This window comes from Mercenaria mercenaria, chromosome 8 (genome assembly GCF_021730395.1).
Source record: "Mercenaria mercenaria strain notata chromosome 8, MADL_Memer_1, whole genome shotgun sequence".
In the NCBI taxonomy this organism is placed as follows: Eukaryota; Metazoa; Mollusca; class Bivalvia; order Venerida; family Veneridae; genus Mercenaria; species Mercenaria mercenaria.
The window spans coordinates 16518134-16536559 of NC_069368.1; the positions used below are offsets into that span (position 1 = coordinate 16518134).

Here is an 18426-nt window from a genome sequence, read left to right on the forward strand (position 1 = left end):
ACTCAGTTGCAGTTTAATTTTGGATTAAAATTAATGAAATCAAGGAAACGTATTTAAGACAATAACGAGAAAGTTGCGTGGCACTTCTCTTGATTAATTGGCAATTTTAAGAATTTAATGTTTACTTCTAATAAAACCTTCTGAAACATATAGCATTTGGCATTTAGAATTAACTATAGGGCATATAGCAAATAGTATTTGGTATATAACATGTATCAAGTGTTTGACAATTTGCATTTAGCATTAAATATTTATTTTGATGATTTGGCAATTACATGTACCATGATGCACGGGCTTTCCGTAGCATACAACAATTGGCAGATAATATTTAGTGTTTGACATTTCACATTTCATACATGGCCACGTTTCGGCCTTTCATAGAAATATAATTTGCTTTGAAAATCACAGCTATTTTGTAGAAAAAAGTCCTGGAAACAAGATATTTCGTGATTTATTTTAAGTGTTATAAATTATTTTAGATTTCTGCAATATGTTTTATTTGTCCTAGAACACCATCTTCACGTGTACTTGGCGCTAACTCCTTACATGTGTGTTCCCAGAGAAGGTTTGAAATTATTTCTGTTTTTCTTTTTTTTTTATTAGAGAAAAATAGCCGTCTCTCAGCGAAGTTTTAGTAATTCCTCGCTCATGTTATGACATACACGTTAAAATATGGAGAAATCAAGAGTCTGGTTTAAATAATGATCAATTACAAAATGTTTCCCTTCTAAACCCATAAATAGATAAACAGAGGATATTTCTTTCTGTCAATGTAAGACTGAAATATCTTTCATAAGTGAACACCAGATCGAGTTGAAATATAAGATGTGGTGTTCATGAGTAAAACATTGTTTGATCTTACATGTAAAAAAAAACTCGACTTTTCTCTTTATTTGATATTTTGACTAAATTTACTCTTTTCACAATTTCTTACCAGTGTAAATATATTCGATATTTTTCACTGTGAAAATATCAGATATATTTCACCCAAAAATTTCAATAAACATGAAATAAAGAAATTTATAACACCAATGTAAAGATATCGTGCTAATTACATAGTACAGTTAATTCTCTGATTTTAAAGTTACAGAAAATTATCAGACGATTCTTGTAATCCAACAAGAGCATGGAGCCATTGAAATATCAATAAAATTATCATGTTCTGCACACTGTATTTATTGCGTAAGAAACACTATAAAGCTAAAATACTTCAATTTATTGTAATATTGCGTCACAAAACTAATAGATCTCTGAAATTAGAATTTATTGCACTACTGAGTAATAGAAATAATAGAACAAACACTCAGGAATCTAGAAACTTAACAATTTAATTGTAACAAATGTTTTAGACATGAACAATTTTAGATCTGGGAAAATGTAAGTGTTGCACAACATGTTAACCATATCAAGTTTTACAAGAGCATTTTTGCATGCAACATGCCTGTTTTTAGAAAAAAAGTTACTGGTGAAAATATGATGTATGATGGTTGTTTCTTTTTGTCCAATCCGACCATGCACCATAAATAAGAAATATGTACACATGCGACTATGAGCTGTATTATTTATCTAATCGAGTTTTGGAGTCTATTTAATTTAAAAGAGTTTCATCAGCTTCATAGTATAGTTAGAAAATTACTCCACGCAGAAAAAAAGTTAAATCTGTTTTGAGAATAAAAACACCAAACGAAGAATAGGTCATTGCTCACAATAATTACATAAATACAAACATTCATCAACAACAACTGTACTTACGATCATTTTATCCTCTTACGTCTTCACATACCTTGTTTCCGTTATTTCTTGGCACGCAAGTAGATGATTTGTTCTTAGATCTCTCGGGAAGGCCGTTTATTGTGCTTACTCCAATAGCTGATTGAGAATCATATCAGACGACGTGTGTAAGCTCTCCTGCTGCCATGGTATATATCTGCATGAAATAATTATAGGTCTCAGCAAAATTGAAAATATATAACGACTGTCTTACAGTATTTGCTAAATGACTTCCGCGTTACTGTCTACCAAGCTTGCATTTGATCAATGGTACAGTTTTTGATAATGAAAGTGAAACGTGATACGCCACAAATAGAACATTGTAATATCCACGGTTCATTAGAGATTTTTGTCAGGATATGCATTAAAGGATATATACTTTCCATGTAACTTCAACAATACTTATATCTATTTGGCTCTATGCCCCTTGAAAATGTCGTCTTGGGCAATTGCAAATTTATTTTTATCTCGACAATACTTATTTTCCAGAACATACAATAAAGGATATACACATTGTAAATTTGTATCTATGTGGCTCGATGCCCCTAGAAATTGTCTTGGGGCAATTATAAACTTATTTTTGTCTCGACAATACTTATTTTCCATCTTCTCAATTTCAAGTTTGTCAGGTCATTTCATTACAGAAAATGTGAAAGTAAGAAATGTATGGTTGATAATAGAAATACTGAAGCACTGAGGGTACAAAGGGTATCAGCGACAGTTGAAAGATACAGAACAGAAAAAATGTCACTTGAACTAAACTCTCTGGCTGTATTAAAAGAAAATGCTTGTGGAATGGTATCCATATTGAGAATCGGGGATGCAGGGACTAACATAATGACATAAAGGTGTTTAGTCACAGTACAAAGACAAAAGAATAGATCATTGCCATAAAATGCTCATATTCAAAACAGAGCCGTCAAGAGTACTATTGTGCTGAAGAGGACAACTGGAGAGCAGCGGTCAAAATAGTACCATAAAGCATGACGAAGACAGCTGAATAACAAAGGAAATACGAAAAAATAAATATATATAAAGGCATCTAGGCAACTACAGAAGAACAGATACAGCAGACAAAAATATGAAAGAAGCTTTTGGCAACTGCAAAAAGACATAGATACTAAGATGAAAATGACGAAAGTGCATCTTAGCGGCAACAGAAAACAAATGGAGAAGAACAATGACAATGACGTTTATCTACAACAATAGAAGGTCAAATTGAACACGACACTGAAAACGATGCGCGTCAGCCTCAGTAGAAAGTCAAATTTAGCAGATCAGGGAAATCGATGCAGTTTTCTGCGATATCATAATATCAAAATATCAAAATGAGTGAGGCTACGAAAATGATGCGGTTCAGAGAAAGCCGGAAGATAGAAGGAACAGAACCATGAAAATGATGCTTATCGGCAGCAGCCGAAAGTGATAGGAAGCAGAAAAATGACAACAACATTCATCCACAACAAAAGAAAGTTAAATAGAAGAGAAAAATGAAAACGATGCGCGTCGGTAGCAGCCGAAAGTCAAATGGACATGAACAATAAATACGGTGCATATCAGCAGCAGCAGAAGGCTTAGTGGAACATCCCTTTGTTGTACAGTCAAAGCCAGAGATATTCTTTTAGAATATAGGTATCTCTCAAACTAAAGAGATATCGCTATAAAACTCACCAGTAGTCGTTGAGAAAATAGTAAGACATCTTGCCATACATCCGGGTCTTCAGTAATATCGTGTCTTTAGGCAATGTGTACAATTGTTAATTGCAGCTTCTGTAAGTAAAGTCGTCATAAATTCGTTGATAACAGCGTACGGGCATTTCCAATTTCTTTAAATCAGCCAGGATGCTTGTACTTTAATTTAAATCAAAGTTCTAGGCATCATCAGCTGAAGACTTGTTTTGTGATTGATCGTTTTATCACATGACGTTTAACACACAGTTCGTTTTAGGAAATAACTGTGGGTCTGTGATTTTTAAGAACCCAGGTATGCATGTTTTACCATTGTAATCCGCTGTCACTTGATGACAATTAGCGAAAGAAGCAACTTCTCAAATTAATTCTCGATTTAAGAAGACATGCAAGTAACGTCAGGAAGGATCACTACTTCTATTTCTCTGTATTTTGTCAGTGAAATATAATCCATATCACGTTCACTGAGAATGATATAGAGTTTTTTTTATCAAATACTAGTAGCATATAATAAAAAGTCTTTAAAATGGACTATATTTCACCGCAAAATGAGTCAATCAACGTGTGTGTGAAAATACAGTCAAACTTGCTCGAGAGATCATGTCTGTTAAAAGACCACTTGCATTTAGAGACCATTTTTTAGCTACTTTCTGTGCTATTGTAAAATAGAATATGTTGTTTTAAGCGACAAGTTGTGTTAAGAGAAGAATTTTTGTCCTCCCCTTAGGTGGTTCCTTAATACAAGTTGTACTGTCACTTCCTCAAGACATATTCCATATTGACGAAAAACAACAAATCTCTATACAATATGACGATATATGCTTTTAGCATGTTTTCTCTTGTATAACTGAACTATCTAGCTACACCACTTTCGCTCGTGCATGTGAGGAATATTTGGTCTTCCGCCACTATCAAAAGTGAAAACTGGAAACTCCCCAGTACCAACAACCATATAAAGTGAACATGATAGAATTGTATGTTAAATCTATGGTCTGTCGGAGGCAAGTAAGTATGCAATTTTGTGTCTTAACCTTTGACGAACCTCCCCTCCCCCCACCCCCACCCCCCAAAACATGGGTCATCTACTGAGGACAGGAAACCGAAGTTTGGACGGTGTTCTTTGGTTATTAAGACGAGACCGTTTCAGTCTGGAGGTCATCATGACCTTTGACCTACTGATATTTACTAATACAAAACACGATAGATTTTGTCTACTTACTGCATGCAATCATCCTGAAGTTTAACAATTGTATGCCAAAATAGTATTGTGTTATTGAGGCGGAAACCGTTTTCAGTATCGAGATGACCATGATAGGTGTCGTCTACTGACCACAGGGAATGATCATACAAAGTTTGACCTTTGTGAGAAAATACATTCTCTTGTTATCAGAAAACAAATGGTCCACCAACGGACGGACGTACAGACCGACGGCAGACAAAGAGCACAACAAGATAACTATTTTCGTCAAAGTGGGGTGTGGAGGGTGGTGGTGGGTGTCCAAATAAAGATAAAACATGTTTGTAATTGTAATTATTGATTTCATGATTCTTGAATATGAAAGAATTCGAACATTTTTAAAAGAAATTGATTAACTGATTTTGAACAAATGTGAAACATAAGTAACCCACTGCCATTTTGATTTATTGCTAATATGTATTTTTCAAAAATATCGACAGAAAATAAACACTTTTTCTCTCTAAAATGTTTTCATTTCTGTAAACTTTAAACTTTTATCTGTGTATACAGTTCAGGTTTTACATGTACAAGATTCGGTTAACAAATGAAGTCAAAATAACAGTTGGTCCAACAGTTGACATTTACAATGAAAATAGATTTATGACTATGCTTAAAAATGGTTTTCGTTTTACTTTGATTTTTACAAGTTAATTTCTGTTCTGTAGAATGAAATATGTGTACAATCATACTATTTTTTGTTAAATATACATGTTACGGAATAGGTACGTTAAACATAAACTGCAGGTCTCCGAACCATGGCGTAAAACTGGAAACAGAAAAATATTACAATATGATTTTATTCTTGATTTTTGATAACACAACATAATTATTTAAAGCGTAAAGCAAGTATTATATATGCAACAGACTGCACAGCAGCGGTGTGACTGTCTCCTCCGCTATTGATTTGGTATTACAGCTGTAACACAATGCAACACATTTAACAGCCGAAAAAGACATGCCTCTCTTTCTGCTCAAAAAGCGTCATATGAGATATTTTCAATATTTGCATGACGTTTCCGTGAGTTTAAATATGATTATTTGTTTATGCATGTCCGCAATGATAAGTGAATTCTGATATAACAAAATAATATAAAATATTGTCAGTTATGCACATACACAAATATAGTAATCAGTATAGATAGTCGCATAATTCTGTGAAAGAGTTTTAAAAATCAACCTTAAAATGATGGTATTTTCATTTTCAAAATTTATAACTTTAGATCAAAAGCTAGACTCTATGAAATTTAAGTATGAGTCATAGTGAATGATATCTCTTTAATATTCATTATAGCATTATCTATGCCCTCTCCATGTATGCGTTTTTTTTTTCTTTGTTCTTCTTCATCTTAAGACACTCCGATCATTATGGATCTTGAAAGAATCGTCACATTTCAAAAAACACAAGCTGTCGTTCATTCAAATGCTCCTGAATACACTTAGTTATTATCTATACACATGTGAACCAAAGGTGCAACATAACTCACTCCCAGTTATGTGCTGAATTGTCACGGAAACAAGGAACGACTTGCAAAAGAATCGAGATTTTAGATTTTTTTGTAGCGATCATTTAGCCACTACCTTCGCTTTAAGAAATACCCCATGCACATGTAGGAATATAAAGATATATATATTATTGAGAAAAACGCTGTCTCTTGAACATCAGCGAAAGTTTCCCATTTTAACGTAACAATACACACATTCATATTCATTACTTAACATCTAGGAGCATATATATCCAAATCACATCAGAATTCTGGCCATCACAAGTGTTTGTATAAGAGTAATTGTAGACAACATTGACAAATTACACCCATTCTCAGGTGGCTTAGTGCTCCCTTTTGGCTCTGAAAGACAGAAAGAAAAAAATCACGGTAAGTATTCATTCGCTGATTTCACAGAAATAGAGTTTCGAATACAATCAACCTACGGTTAATAAATGACACCAAGTAAATCCTATGATATACACATACGAAAATACATGAATCCTATGCCATTCAAGCAGCCAAATACAAAAGCAGTAACAACAAATGTGGACTTAAACTGAAGAACGCGTCGTTGTCCTTAGTGAATAACATGCCGGAGTTAACCAAACGGTCTTTTCAGTAATGAAAGACGTTATTAAGGAAATTTTAAGATATTTGACTCGACACTATATATAGGGAAGAAACACAATCAATGTAGGCAAAGTTTTGTCAATAATTACCTTATAATTTAAATGAAATGTACAATTAATGTCGTCTATATAAAAGAAGATGTCCAGAGGTTTGTTATTTACAAGACCAATATCAAACCGATATGAATACAAATGTAAGTCAAACGACTGTCTCATAAATACTATAATTGTTCAGCGAAACATATGTAGGAGAATTATATTTCTATAGGTAGATATGTTATATCAGACGAAAAAGAACAACTATGAATTAAAAATCACTGAAATAACGGGTAAAATAAACAATCATTCCTGCTGACCTTGATCCTGGCCCTATTACACTTATTACCTGAATGTAAGTACGTTTATCTTTGTCAAATGCATATTGCCAGGCCATTTGTTCATTGCAGAAGCAACAGAACTACATGTAGACTGTAAGGATATCCAGATTATAAACAAACAAAACCAAGGAAACAAGTGCTGTCAATACCTTCATCTGGTTCCGCTCCTGGTTCTACTGCTGGTTCATCTTCTGCTTCTCCGTTTGTTTCTCCTTCTGAGCCTCCTTCCTCTTCCGGTTTTGGACTGGTTGCTGGTTCTGCATCTGCAGCTGATACTTTACTTATTGTAAGAAGTAAAACCAGTCCCATGGACAATATCGCCACCATATAAAATCGCATCTGTAAAAACAAGAGGAATTCTGCTAAATGTCAAAGACGCCGAACAAACTGATAAAGAATTAAAGAATTGCTCTCTTTAAAATATGATAAACTTTATTTCAAGATGAAGAAACATCAGTTTTCTACCTTAAAAACTACTGTATAAGGAAGCTGAATAAGATATTGAAGAAACCACACAGTTCATGCACCATATACATGCTCTGGGATCAGGTTCTATTTTATCAACTCATCTTGATATAACCTTTTATCACCCATAAATACTTCGCTTGAATGTTTCATTTCGTATTCCTTTGTCTGTGGCGTTATTACACAACTGCAGTTGGTTAATTTAATGGAGAAAAAGGGTACAATGTCAATTTCCATTCTGAAATATCTGGCTATCTTTCACATTTTGTAATTATCTCCCTTTTTATGAAATCCTAAAGATAAATGCAAATAACTCATAAAGTTTACCTCAACTTATTTTATATAAAAATTCAATAAATTCACTCATAATCAAACAATTTTGATAATAAATGATATCAAGAAGCAAATGCATATTCTGAGGTTTTATTACCTCCCTTTATTTTGCCTTTATCACTTACTATATATATAGTAAGTGATAAAGACAAATTAAAGGGAGGTAATAAAATGGTAATTGTTACCTGATAGGACATACAGCATGGTTTATTAAGACATATTTTGTTTAAAAGGATTTATTTTGTTAATGTCATGTCGGTGTTGTGAAAACGTAACAAATTAGACTTAATTTGTTAAAATACAAGAGAATTATCTCCCTTTAAGCACAAATAAATCCATCTAAAACCACATGATAGAATTCAATGGTCCATTTGAACTTGTTAAGGAAACCCTAGCATATGTGTTACATTCAATATGCATACAACACATTTTAGAGAAATTTAATAGATAAGAAAATTGAAAATAACCATGAGGAAGAATTGACTTCATGACCGATATTGCAGAAAATCGATATCAGGGGAGACAACAGCTATTTGGTATTGGTAACAGGTGACCGGTATTGCGATGTCGATATCTACTGCCTCCGGGTATTGTCACCTGGATGTTTATTTCAATATCAAGTGTAATAAAAGAGAAGGTTTTTCATAAGATAATTAAACAAGCTTAATTGATATGTCACTGGAGTTACAAACTATGGAAAATTGATTTTTCACAATTTTTCATTAGAAATAAAACAAGTCATTTTTATCAAAAGGATGTTTAATATGTAATTTTCTGAACCATAGCATTTTTAACATGTTATTTTATAATAATTAAATTAATTTTTATATCAATATAACATATCTACCAGCAATAAAAACCATATTTTCATATAAAATTATTTTCATACATATTCTTATATAAGAAGAATGTATATTTTAACATGTTTTCGAAAAACAATGTAACAAATCGGGTGAACATTACTATCTGTAAACTGATAATTTGAGGCGGCCATTTTGAACTAAAGATGGCCGCCAAAATTATGATAATAAAAATGTTACCTACAGATTTTGAGAGACTGGCTGTTTAAACTTTCAAAAAATACAACTTTATGAAATATAGGAAAAATCACAAATTCAGATTTTAAACAATTCGACACAGACTACCTAATTAAATTAACATTGTCTTTTGTATTATTGTATTTCATAACTGCCGGGCTCACTGCATATTCTTTTCAGATAAAATTAGTTTATTAGCTCATGATGAAAATAATTATACTTCGCTATATAATCATGTGAAGGGCTTTCCTGCAAAAGTTTGAATCTTCTTGTTTAGAGATAATTCTACATTGAGCAAAATTAAAGAGATGATCAAATATGACCACCGGCCCACAAAGACAGAAATTGCATCTCATCACCTTAAAGCAAAAGCGAGAAAATGTTCAGACATCATAAAGTTAACACATTGGCGATCCAAGGTTTTCTCTGCAGTAGTATACTGATTTGAAATAAAAACTGGAATGCATACTGTATAGGGAATAGGTGTCTCTTTCTATAGACTGCAGGATCAATTTTGACAAAATACGTCTCCCGCTTATTTGCCCTCCAATCCTTAACGTTTACAAACACTCGATAGTGTGCTGTAAATTATGCCTTCTGGATAACGATACATGCAATGTTTTAAGTATTTTTCCAAATGAGGCACCTCTTTGTGATTTGGTTATAATAAAAAGTATGCCCAGAAGGAAAATATTTCACTGAATATTGTTCATCGAGTATCACCGTATAGCCTAAGCAGTATCCATCCCTTTTCCACAGCCCCAAATATATGGCGTACCATTTGGGTCAAAAGTAAATAGATAAAACAATGAGACCTGTAGGTACAATTTTATACTTGCACGTATGTTTTTACACCTACAGGTACCAAAATATACCTGCAGGTACAAATTGTAAATGTATAAAAGTGTACGTGCATGTATAAAATTGTACCTGCACGTACAATTTTATACCTGCATGTACAAAAAATACCTGCATGTACAACTTTATACCTGTAGGTAGGAATTTTCAAAAATACGTGCAGGTATAAAATTGTACTTGCAGGTTTAAAATCGTACCTGCACGTACAATTTTATACCTGCACGTACAAAAATATTTATACCTGCAGGTACAAATTATACCTCCACGTATAGTTGTGATATGTAGCTGTAGGTATAAAATTGTACCTGCAGGCATAATTTACACTTGCAGGTATAATTTTGTACGTGCAGGTACATTTTTGTTTTACACTTTCAGGTATATTTTTGTACCTGCAGGTATACAATTGTACCTGCAGGTACAGTTTTACAACTACTTGGTGTTTCTCTTCACTATTAACACAAATGATACGCCATACAAACAGACACAGAATGAATGCATATGAACGCCGCTCAGCAGGAACTAGATAAACTATGTATACAGTGCCTAAAAATGAACAGAACAGACTATTTATTTAGGTTTAAGCATTACAGCTTATCATCTGTCTCCATAATATATTAACAAATGGCATGCAAAAAGAGAATGAATGACAAGTACATGTACAAGTCAACATACATACACATGAGAGAGTATATAAATTGTTACGTCATTTATACGGGAACATTTATACTACTATCCCTTAGTTGAAAAGCCTAAATAATATAATTTCATAGTCGATGTAACAGTTCTTTATTATTACTATTCATCATGTTTATAAACTTGAACATACTAGGAGAACTCGAAACAACTGATGGTAAATATTTTTCTTAGCTGTTTGTAAGCGCCTCATACAAGCACAAAATGGTATTCGTCCTCCAAGTCATTTCTTATACACCTATAGCACTTCGAATCTGCTATTAGAATGTTTCGATGTCTCCCCTGCTCTATATGTAGTTTATGCGAGGGAAGTCTAAGTTTTGTTAGTGCCTGTCTGTGTTTCACATTGTCTAATATACTTAAGTAGACAGATACTTCAAAATTAGCTTTAATTTCTTTTTACAGTGTCAAAGCGCCGGAGTTACGTACACTTTCACGCCACTGTGATATATACGTGTCCTTCAAGCGACCTTTAAACATGGATATAAAATGTGTTACACATATAACAGAATCACTTAATGAGATAAAAACTAGTGATGATAATCGGACAGCATAATGATAATCGATTAATCGGATATAATCGGAAGGCCTTCCGAGCGATTAATCGGAAAATAATCGGACTTTAACACTGAACCTTCTGTAACTTATTAACCATTAGCTCACTTGACTAACTGTATTAACATTAGACTAGCTCCTAGACTATGATCAGTCCTGTGTGAAAATCTCTAAAATAGACTGGCTTTTGTCTCTATGAAATTGAATTTGTCAAAAAAGGGAAAAATATAGAAATATAGTAATTATCAGTCTAGTGGCTAGTCTATATTAACATCTACTTAGCAGGAGTAATTTAATTCGTGTGTGAAGTTTTAGCCTTCTTGTATGCAGCAATCAATGTAGCTAATTAAAAGTATCTTTTATTTATTGAGGTATAATGTGGCATATTTATATGATTTGCACCCAAAAGTCTGTGGGACTATCAGGAGTCCCTGAGAATCTGACCATGCTCTCAGACCTAAAACACCTCAAAAATACGCTATTTTTGTCACTATTTGCACATTTTATTATTGGTTCAAACTTCAATGCCCTCAAATTTTTTATATCTAATTTTCTATTTATAACTATTTCTTGTTCATAAAATTACACATGTACAGCTGTATAAAAAAGATATCTAGAAGCACAGTGCTGATTGAAATTATGAATTAAATCAAAATAAATTACGAAAGTCTTTACGGCATAATCGGCAAACGATACTCCCCATATTTCAATTTTATTTCACTGCTGCACCTTCACATATCTTGTAGAATCCAAACTACTTCCACACTGGTGATATAGTCTTCCCTGGATAGGGTATATAGCTTTGGTTGCATTATTATTTTGATCGAACGCAGTATACTTTGCCATGGCTCCGTTTTGAAGAGTGTGAAAGAAATGAAACTAAAGAGGAAATACCACCAAAAAGATGCGAAACTCCCGAATAGGCTTTAAACTAGCATAAGTGTCAAATAATCGATTATGCAAGCTCATAATCGATGTCGGCGACTTTGGCTCATTAAATGATCGACAATCGATTGTCAGCGACAATCGGAACATCACTAATAAAAACCTGTTTCTTTTAAAAGCGTTTTTACATTTTTTAACTAATCACATTTGTTGTTTTCAACATCACTACGTATAAAGTATACAAAACATGATTACTGTTAAAGCTATTCATTAGTTTGAACAAGTATTTGACAATTTTGATTTTTCTATTGATGGTAAGAGGATATCTCCCTATCTCCCAGTACAAGGCTATGCTACAAGAAATGAAGCATAGCAATTAGCAAACAATATTTATCATATATTGACCCTTATCATGCTGGACACAATTGATTCCGTCTTTGCGAACAGTGTAGATCACTATGAGCCTGCACATCTGTGATCTGCACCGTTCGCCATTCAGCCAATATCTTTTTGGTATGCACCCCTTTTAACAGTGAATGGTACTATCCAAACTGAAAGATGGAAAAGTTCATTTTAGAAATTTAGCAGGTAAAGGATAATCATTTGTTTATTTTGTTGGGTAAAACAATTAGTAGGAGTGTTGTGTAAGTCACTATATTACAATATTTCTATATAAATGTGATATGGATACTGTATTGTAAATAATAATTAAACTTTCAGTTTTAATTTTGAATTGATAAATTTGCTTCTGAAATATTTTAACAATGGTGTTAATTTATTGCCATTTCTGGACATATTATCATGATAAGTAGCAAACTAGACTTGCCACAAGAAAGGATTCAATAAAAGAAACGAATTAAATTGTTATATCAAATCTTTTTTTATGTTTAGACTCCTTAATTACCTGGGGCATCATTTGTACAGCAGTGCGGCAGAACAAATTTGTGGAAATGAGTGACCGGTATAGTTCATTTTGCTGACTTATGTACTGGATGCTGACCGCGTTATAAAAATCGTTATTTATCATATCAAAATTATGGAACTCTATAAAAAATTGACATTAACTTATCTTGTATTTAGCCATTGGCACGCTAATTGTCATTTGCCAATTGCTAACTAGCTAATCAAAATGTTATTTGTCAAATGGTTGATGCCAAATACTGACTGTCAAACGGTAATTGTCAAGAACTTATTCATAAAGAGAGCTGAATACACCTGCCTGCCGATGAATGCATCATTTGAACTGTCACTGGTGCTCATTACATAACATTGTTCCTGTTATATAATAAACATTTATGTCTGAAGTGTTTCAAGGCCAATAGAACAAGTAAATGCCTCAAATTAGACAGCAAGAACATTATATCTTTACATACAAATATAAATTACATTCATTTCCGTATAAATTACAGATGTAACAGGATTTGGCGATTAGCATCGGTCATTTGCCTATAAGCAACAGCTATTTGACATATAGCATTTGTCATTTAGAATTAACAACAAGGGATATAGAAAATAGTATTTGGTTTATAACATGTACCAAGTGTTTGACAATTTGCATTTAGCATTGATGATTTGGCAATTACCATGATGCACGGGCTTTCCGTAGCATACGACATTTGGCAGATAACATTTAGTGTTTGACATTTCGCATTTAACATTTGGCTATAGTATACGACCACGTTTCGGCCTTTCATAGAAACATAATTTGCTTTAAAAATCACAGCTATTTTGTGGAAAAAAAGACTCGAAAACAAGATATTTCGTGTATTATTTTAGATTACGCATTTAAGTGTTATAAATTATCTTAGATTTCCGCAATATATTTTTACTTGTCCTAGAACACCATCCTCATGTGTACTTGGCGCTAACTCCTCGCATGTGTGTTCGAAGAGAAGGTTTGAAATGATTTCTGTTTTTCTTTGTTTTTTTTTCTTTTTCTTGATTTGTTTTTTAATCAGAAAAAAATATCCGTCTCTCTGCGAAGTTCTAGTAATTCCTGCTCATGTTATGGCACGCACTTTAAAACATGGAGAAATGGAGAGTCTGGATTAAATAATGATCAATTACAAAATGTTTCACGTGAAAATATCAGATATATTTCACTCTAATATTTCAGTAATTCACTGAAAAACATGTAATTAAGAAATTTATAACACCAATGTAAAGATATCGTGCTAATTGCATAGTACAGTTAATTCTGTGATTTCAAAGTTACAGAAATTTTTCAGACGATTTTTGTAATCCAACAAGAGCATGGAGCCATTGAAACATCAATAAAATCATCATGTTCTGCACACTGTATTTATTGCGTAAGAAAAACTATAAAGCTAAAATACTTCAATTTATTGTAATATTGCGTAACAAAACTAATAGATATCTGAAATAAGAATTTATTGCACTACTGAGTAACAGAAATAATAGAACAAACACTCAGGAATCTAGAAACTTAAGAATTTAATTGTAACAAATGTTTTAGACATCAACAATTTTAGATCTGGGAAAATGTAAATGTTGCACAACATGTTATCCATATCAAGTTTTACAAGAACATTTTCGCATGCAACATCCGTGTTTTTGGAAAAAAAGTTACTTGTGAAAATATGATGTATAATGGTTGTTTCTTTTTGTCCAATCCGACCATACACCATAAATAAGTAATATGTACACATGCGACTATGAGCTGTATTATTTATCTAATCGAGTTTTGGAGTCTATTTTATTTAAGAGTTTCATTAGCTTCATAGTATAGTTAGACAATTACTCCACGCAGAAAAAAGTTAAATCTGTTTTGAGAATAAAAACACCAAATGAAGAATAGCTCATTGCTCACAATAATTACATAAATACAAACATTCATCAACAACAACTGTACTTACGATCATTTTATCCTCTTACGTTTTCACATACCTTGTTTCCGTTATTTCTTGGCACACAAGTAGATGATTTGTTCTTAGATCTCTCGGGAAGGCCGTTTATTGTGCTTACTCCAATAGCTGATTGAGAATCATATCAGACGACGTGTGTAAGCTCTCCTGCTGGTTAATATCTGCATGAAATAATTATAGGCATCAGCAAAATTGAAAATATATAACGACTGTCTTACAGTATTTGATAAATGACTTCCGCGTTACTGTCTACCAAGCTTGCATTTGATCAATGGTACAGTTTTTGATAATGAAAGTGAAACGTGATACGCCACAAATAGAACATTGTAATATCCACGGTTCTTTAGAGATTTTTGTCAGGATATGCATTAAAGGATATATACTTTCCATGTAACTTCAACAATACTTATATCTATTTGGCTCTATGCCCCTTGAAAATGTCGTCTTGGGCAATTGCAAATTTATTTTTATCTCGACAATACTTATTTTCCAGAACATACAATAAAGGATATACACATTGTAAAGTTGTATCTATGCGGCTCGATGCCCCTAGAAATTGTCTTGGGGCAATTATAAACTTATTTTTGTCTCGACAATACTTATTTTCCATCTTCTCAATTTCAAGTTTGTCAGGTCATTTCATTACAGAAAATGTGAAAGTAAGAAATGTATGGTTGATAATAGAAATACTGAAGCACTGAGGGAACAAAGGGTATCAGCGACAGTAGATAGATACAGAACAGAAAAAATGTCACTTGGACTAAACTCTCTAGCTGTATTAAAAGAAAATGCTTGTGGAATGGTATCCATATTGAGAATCGGGGATGCAGGGACTAACATAATGACATAAAGGTGTTTAGTCACAGTACAAAGACAAAAGAATAGAGCATTGCCATAAAAGTCTAATATTCAAAACAGAGCCGTCAAGAGTACAATTGTACTGAAGAGAACAACTGGTGGCAGCGGTCAAAATAGTACCATAAAGCATGACGAGGACAGCTGAATAACAAAGAAAATACGAAAAAATAAATATATATAAAGGCATCTACGCAACTACAGAAGAACAGATACAGCAGACAAAAATATGAAAGAGGCTTTTGGCAACTCCAAAAAGACATAGATAGATGACAATGACGAAAGTGCATCTTAGCGGCAACAGAAAGCAAATGGAGCAGAACAATGACAATGACGTTTATCTACAACAATAGAAGGTCAAATTGAACACGACACTGAAAACGATGCGCGTCAGCCTCAGTAGAAAGTCAAATTCAGCAGATCAGGGAAATCGATGCAGTTTTCTGCGATATCATAATATCAGAATGAGTGAAGCTACCAAAACGATGCGGTTCAGAGAAAGCCGGAAGATAGAAGGAACAGAACCATGAAAATGATGCTTATCGGCAGCCGAAAGTGATAGAAAGCAGAACAATGACAACAACATTCATCCGCAACAAAAGAAAGTTAAATAGAATGGACCTGAACAATAAATACGATGCATATCAGCAGCAGCAGAAGGCTTAGTGGAACAGATCAATGAAAAAGGTACATATCGGCAGCAGCCGAAAGTCGAAGGGAGCTGAACAATAAATACGATGGATATCAGCAGCAGCAGCAGAAGGCTTAGTGGAACAGATCAATGAAAACGATGCGTATCGGCAGCAGCCAAAAGTCAAAGGGAGCTGAACAATGAATACGATTTTACTTTTACCGTTTTATCACTTCAAAAATATATACAAAATTTTAGCGCATAATCTAAGCTATTATAAACCGATACAGTATATAATGGTAAGCCATTTTATTATTCATTCGGTGAAATACTTAAAATATAGACGGATCTCCAAACTTCTAATAGAAATCAGAGATCACTTTTGTTAAGAAAGATATCTAAGTTTAAGAGTTATCACAGTTGAAGACATCCCTTTGTAGTACATTTGGCTATCAGTCAAAGCCAGAGATATTCTTTTAGAATATAGGTATCTCTCAAACTAAAGAGATATCGCTATAAAACTCACCAGTAGTCGTTGAGAAAATAGTAAGACATCTTGCCATACATCCGGGTCGTCAGTAATATCGTGTCTTTAGGTAATGTGTACAATTGTTATTGCAGTTTCTGTAAGCACAGTCGTCATAAATTCGTTGATAACAGTGTACGGGCATTTCCAATTTCTTTAAATCAGCCAGGATGCTTGTAATTTCATTTAAATCAAAGAAAGCAACATCAGCTGAAGACTTGTTTAGTGATTGATCGTTTTATCACGTGACGTTTAACACACAGTTCGTTTTAGGAAATAACTGTGGTTCTGTGATTTGTAAAAATCGACGCATGTATGTTTTACCATTGTAATCCACTGCCACTTGATGACAATTAGCGAAAGAAGCAACTTCTCAAATTAATTCTCGATTTAAGAAGACATGCAAGTAACGTCAGGAAGGATCACTACTTCTATTTCTCTGTATTTTGTCTGTGAAATATAATCCATATCACGTTCACTGTGAGAATGATATAGAGGTCTTTTTTGTCAAATACTAGTAGCATAAAATAAATAGTCTTTAAAAATGGACTATATTTCACTCCAAAATGAGTCAATAAACGTGTTTGTGAAAATACAGTCAAACTTGCTTGAGAGACCATGTCAGTTAAAAGACCACTTGTATTTAGAGACCACATTTTCAGCTCCTTTCTGTGCTATTAAAGAACAAAATATGTTGTTTCAAGCGACAAGTTGTGTTAAAAAGAGAACAGTTTTTATCCTCCCCTTAGGTGGTTCCTTAATACAAATTGTACTGTCACTTCCTCAAGACATATTCCATATTCACGAAAAACAACAAATCTCTATACAATATGACAATATATGCTTTTAGCATATGTTTTCTCTTGTGTAACTGAGCTATCCAGCTACACCACTTTCACTCGTGCATGTGAGGAATATTTGGTCTTCCGCCACTATCAAAAGTGAAAACTGGAAACTCGCCAGTACCAACAACCGTATAAAGTGAACATGTTAGAATTGTATGTTAAATCTATGGTCTATCGGAGGCAAGTAAGTATGCAGTTTTGTGTCTTAACCTTTGACCAACCCCCCGCCCCCACACCGCCCCTAAACATGGTTCATCTACTGAGGACAGGAAACTGAAGTTAGGACGGTCAAAGTGTTCTTTGGTTATTAAGACGAGACCGTTTAGTTTGTAGGTCATCATGACCTTTGACTTACTGATATTTACTAATACAAAACACGATAGATTTTGTCTACTTACTACATGCAATCATCCTGAAGTTTAACGATTGTACGCCAAAATAGTATTGTGTTATTGAGGCGGAAACCATTTTCAGTATCGAGATGACCGTGACCTTGACCTTTTGTCTGACCAAAATGAATCGTTCTATGAAGTTTAACGTTTGTTGGTCAAAGGATACAATATCTATATAACGGAAACCGTTTTAAGTCCCAAGATCATTGTGACCTTACCATTTGACCTTTTTACCCTAAACCCAGAGAGCATGTACTGACAGCGGGCTATAATTCCAAAA

At 33.4% G+C, this 18426-nt stretch overlaps 1 protein-coding gene across 2 annotated transcripts; it reads right to left on the reverse strand.

Moving 5' to 3' along the window:
- Positions 1-5085: 5085 nt before the first annotated feature.
- Positions 5086-15048, reverse strand: LOC128559158 (procyclic form-specific polypeptide A-beta-like). Of its 2 annotated transcripts, none has more exons than XM_053550363.1 (3): positions 14889-14984; positions 7336-7525; positions 5086-6540 (listed from the first exon to the last, which is right to left on the reverse strand). In XM_053550363.1, exons 1-3 carry the CDS (start codon positions 14892-14894, stop codon positions 6437-6439), a joined length of 300 nt encoding a protein of 99 aa, XP_053406338.1. In that variant the 5' UTR covers positions 14895-14984; the 3' UTR covers positions 5086-6436. The 2 variants fall into 2 exon arrangements, with proteins under 2 accessions (XP_053406338.1, XP_053406339.1); XM_053550364.1 differs by having other exon boundaries at positions 5091-6540; positions 14920-15048.
- Positions 15049-18426: the final 3378 nt, after the last annotated feature.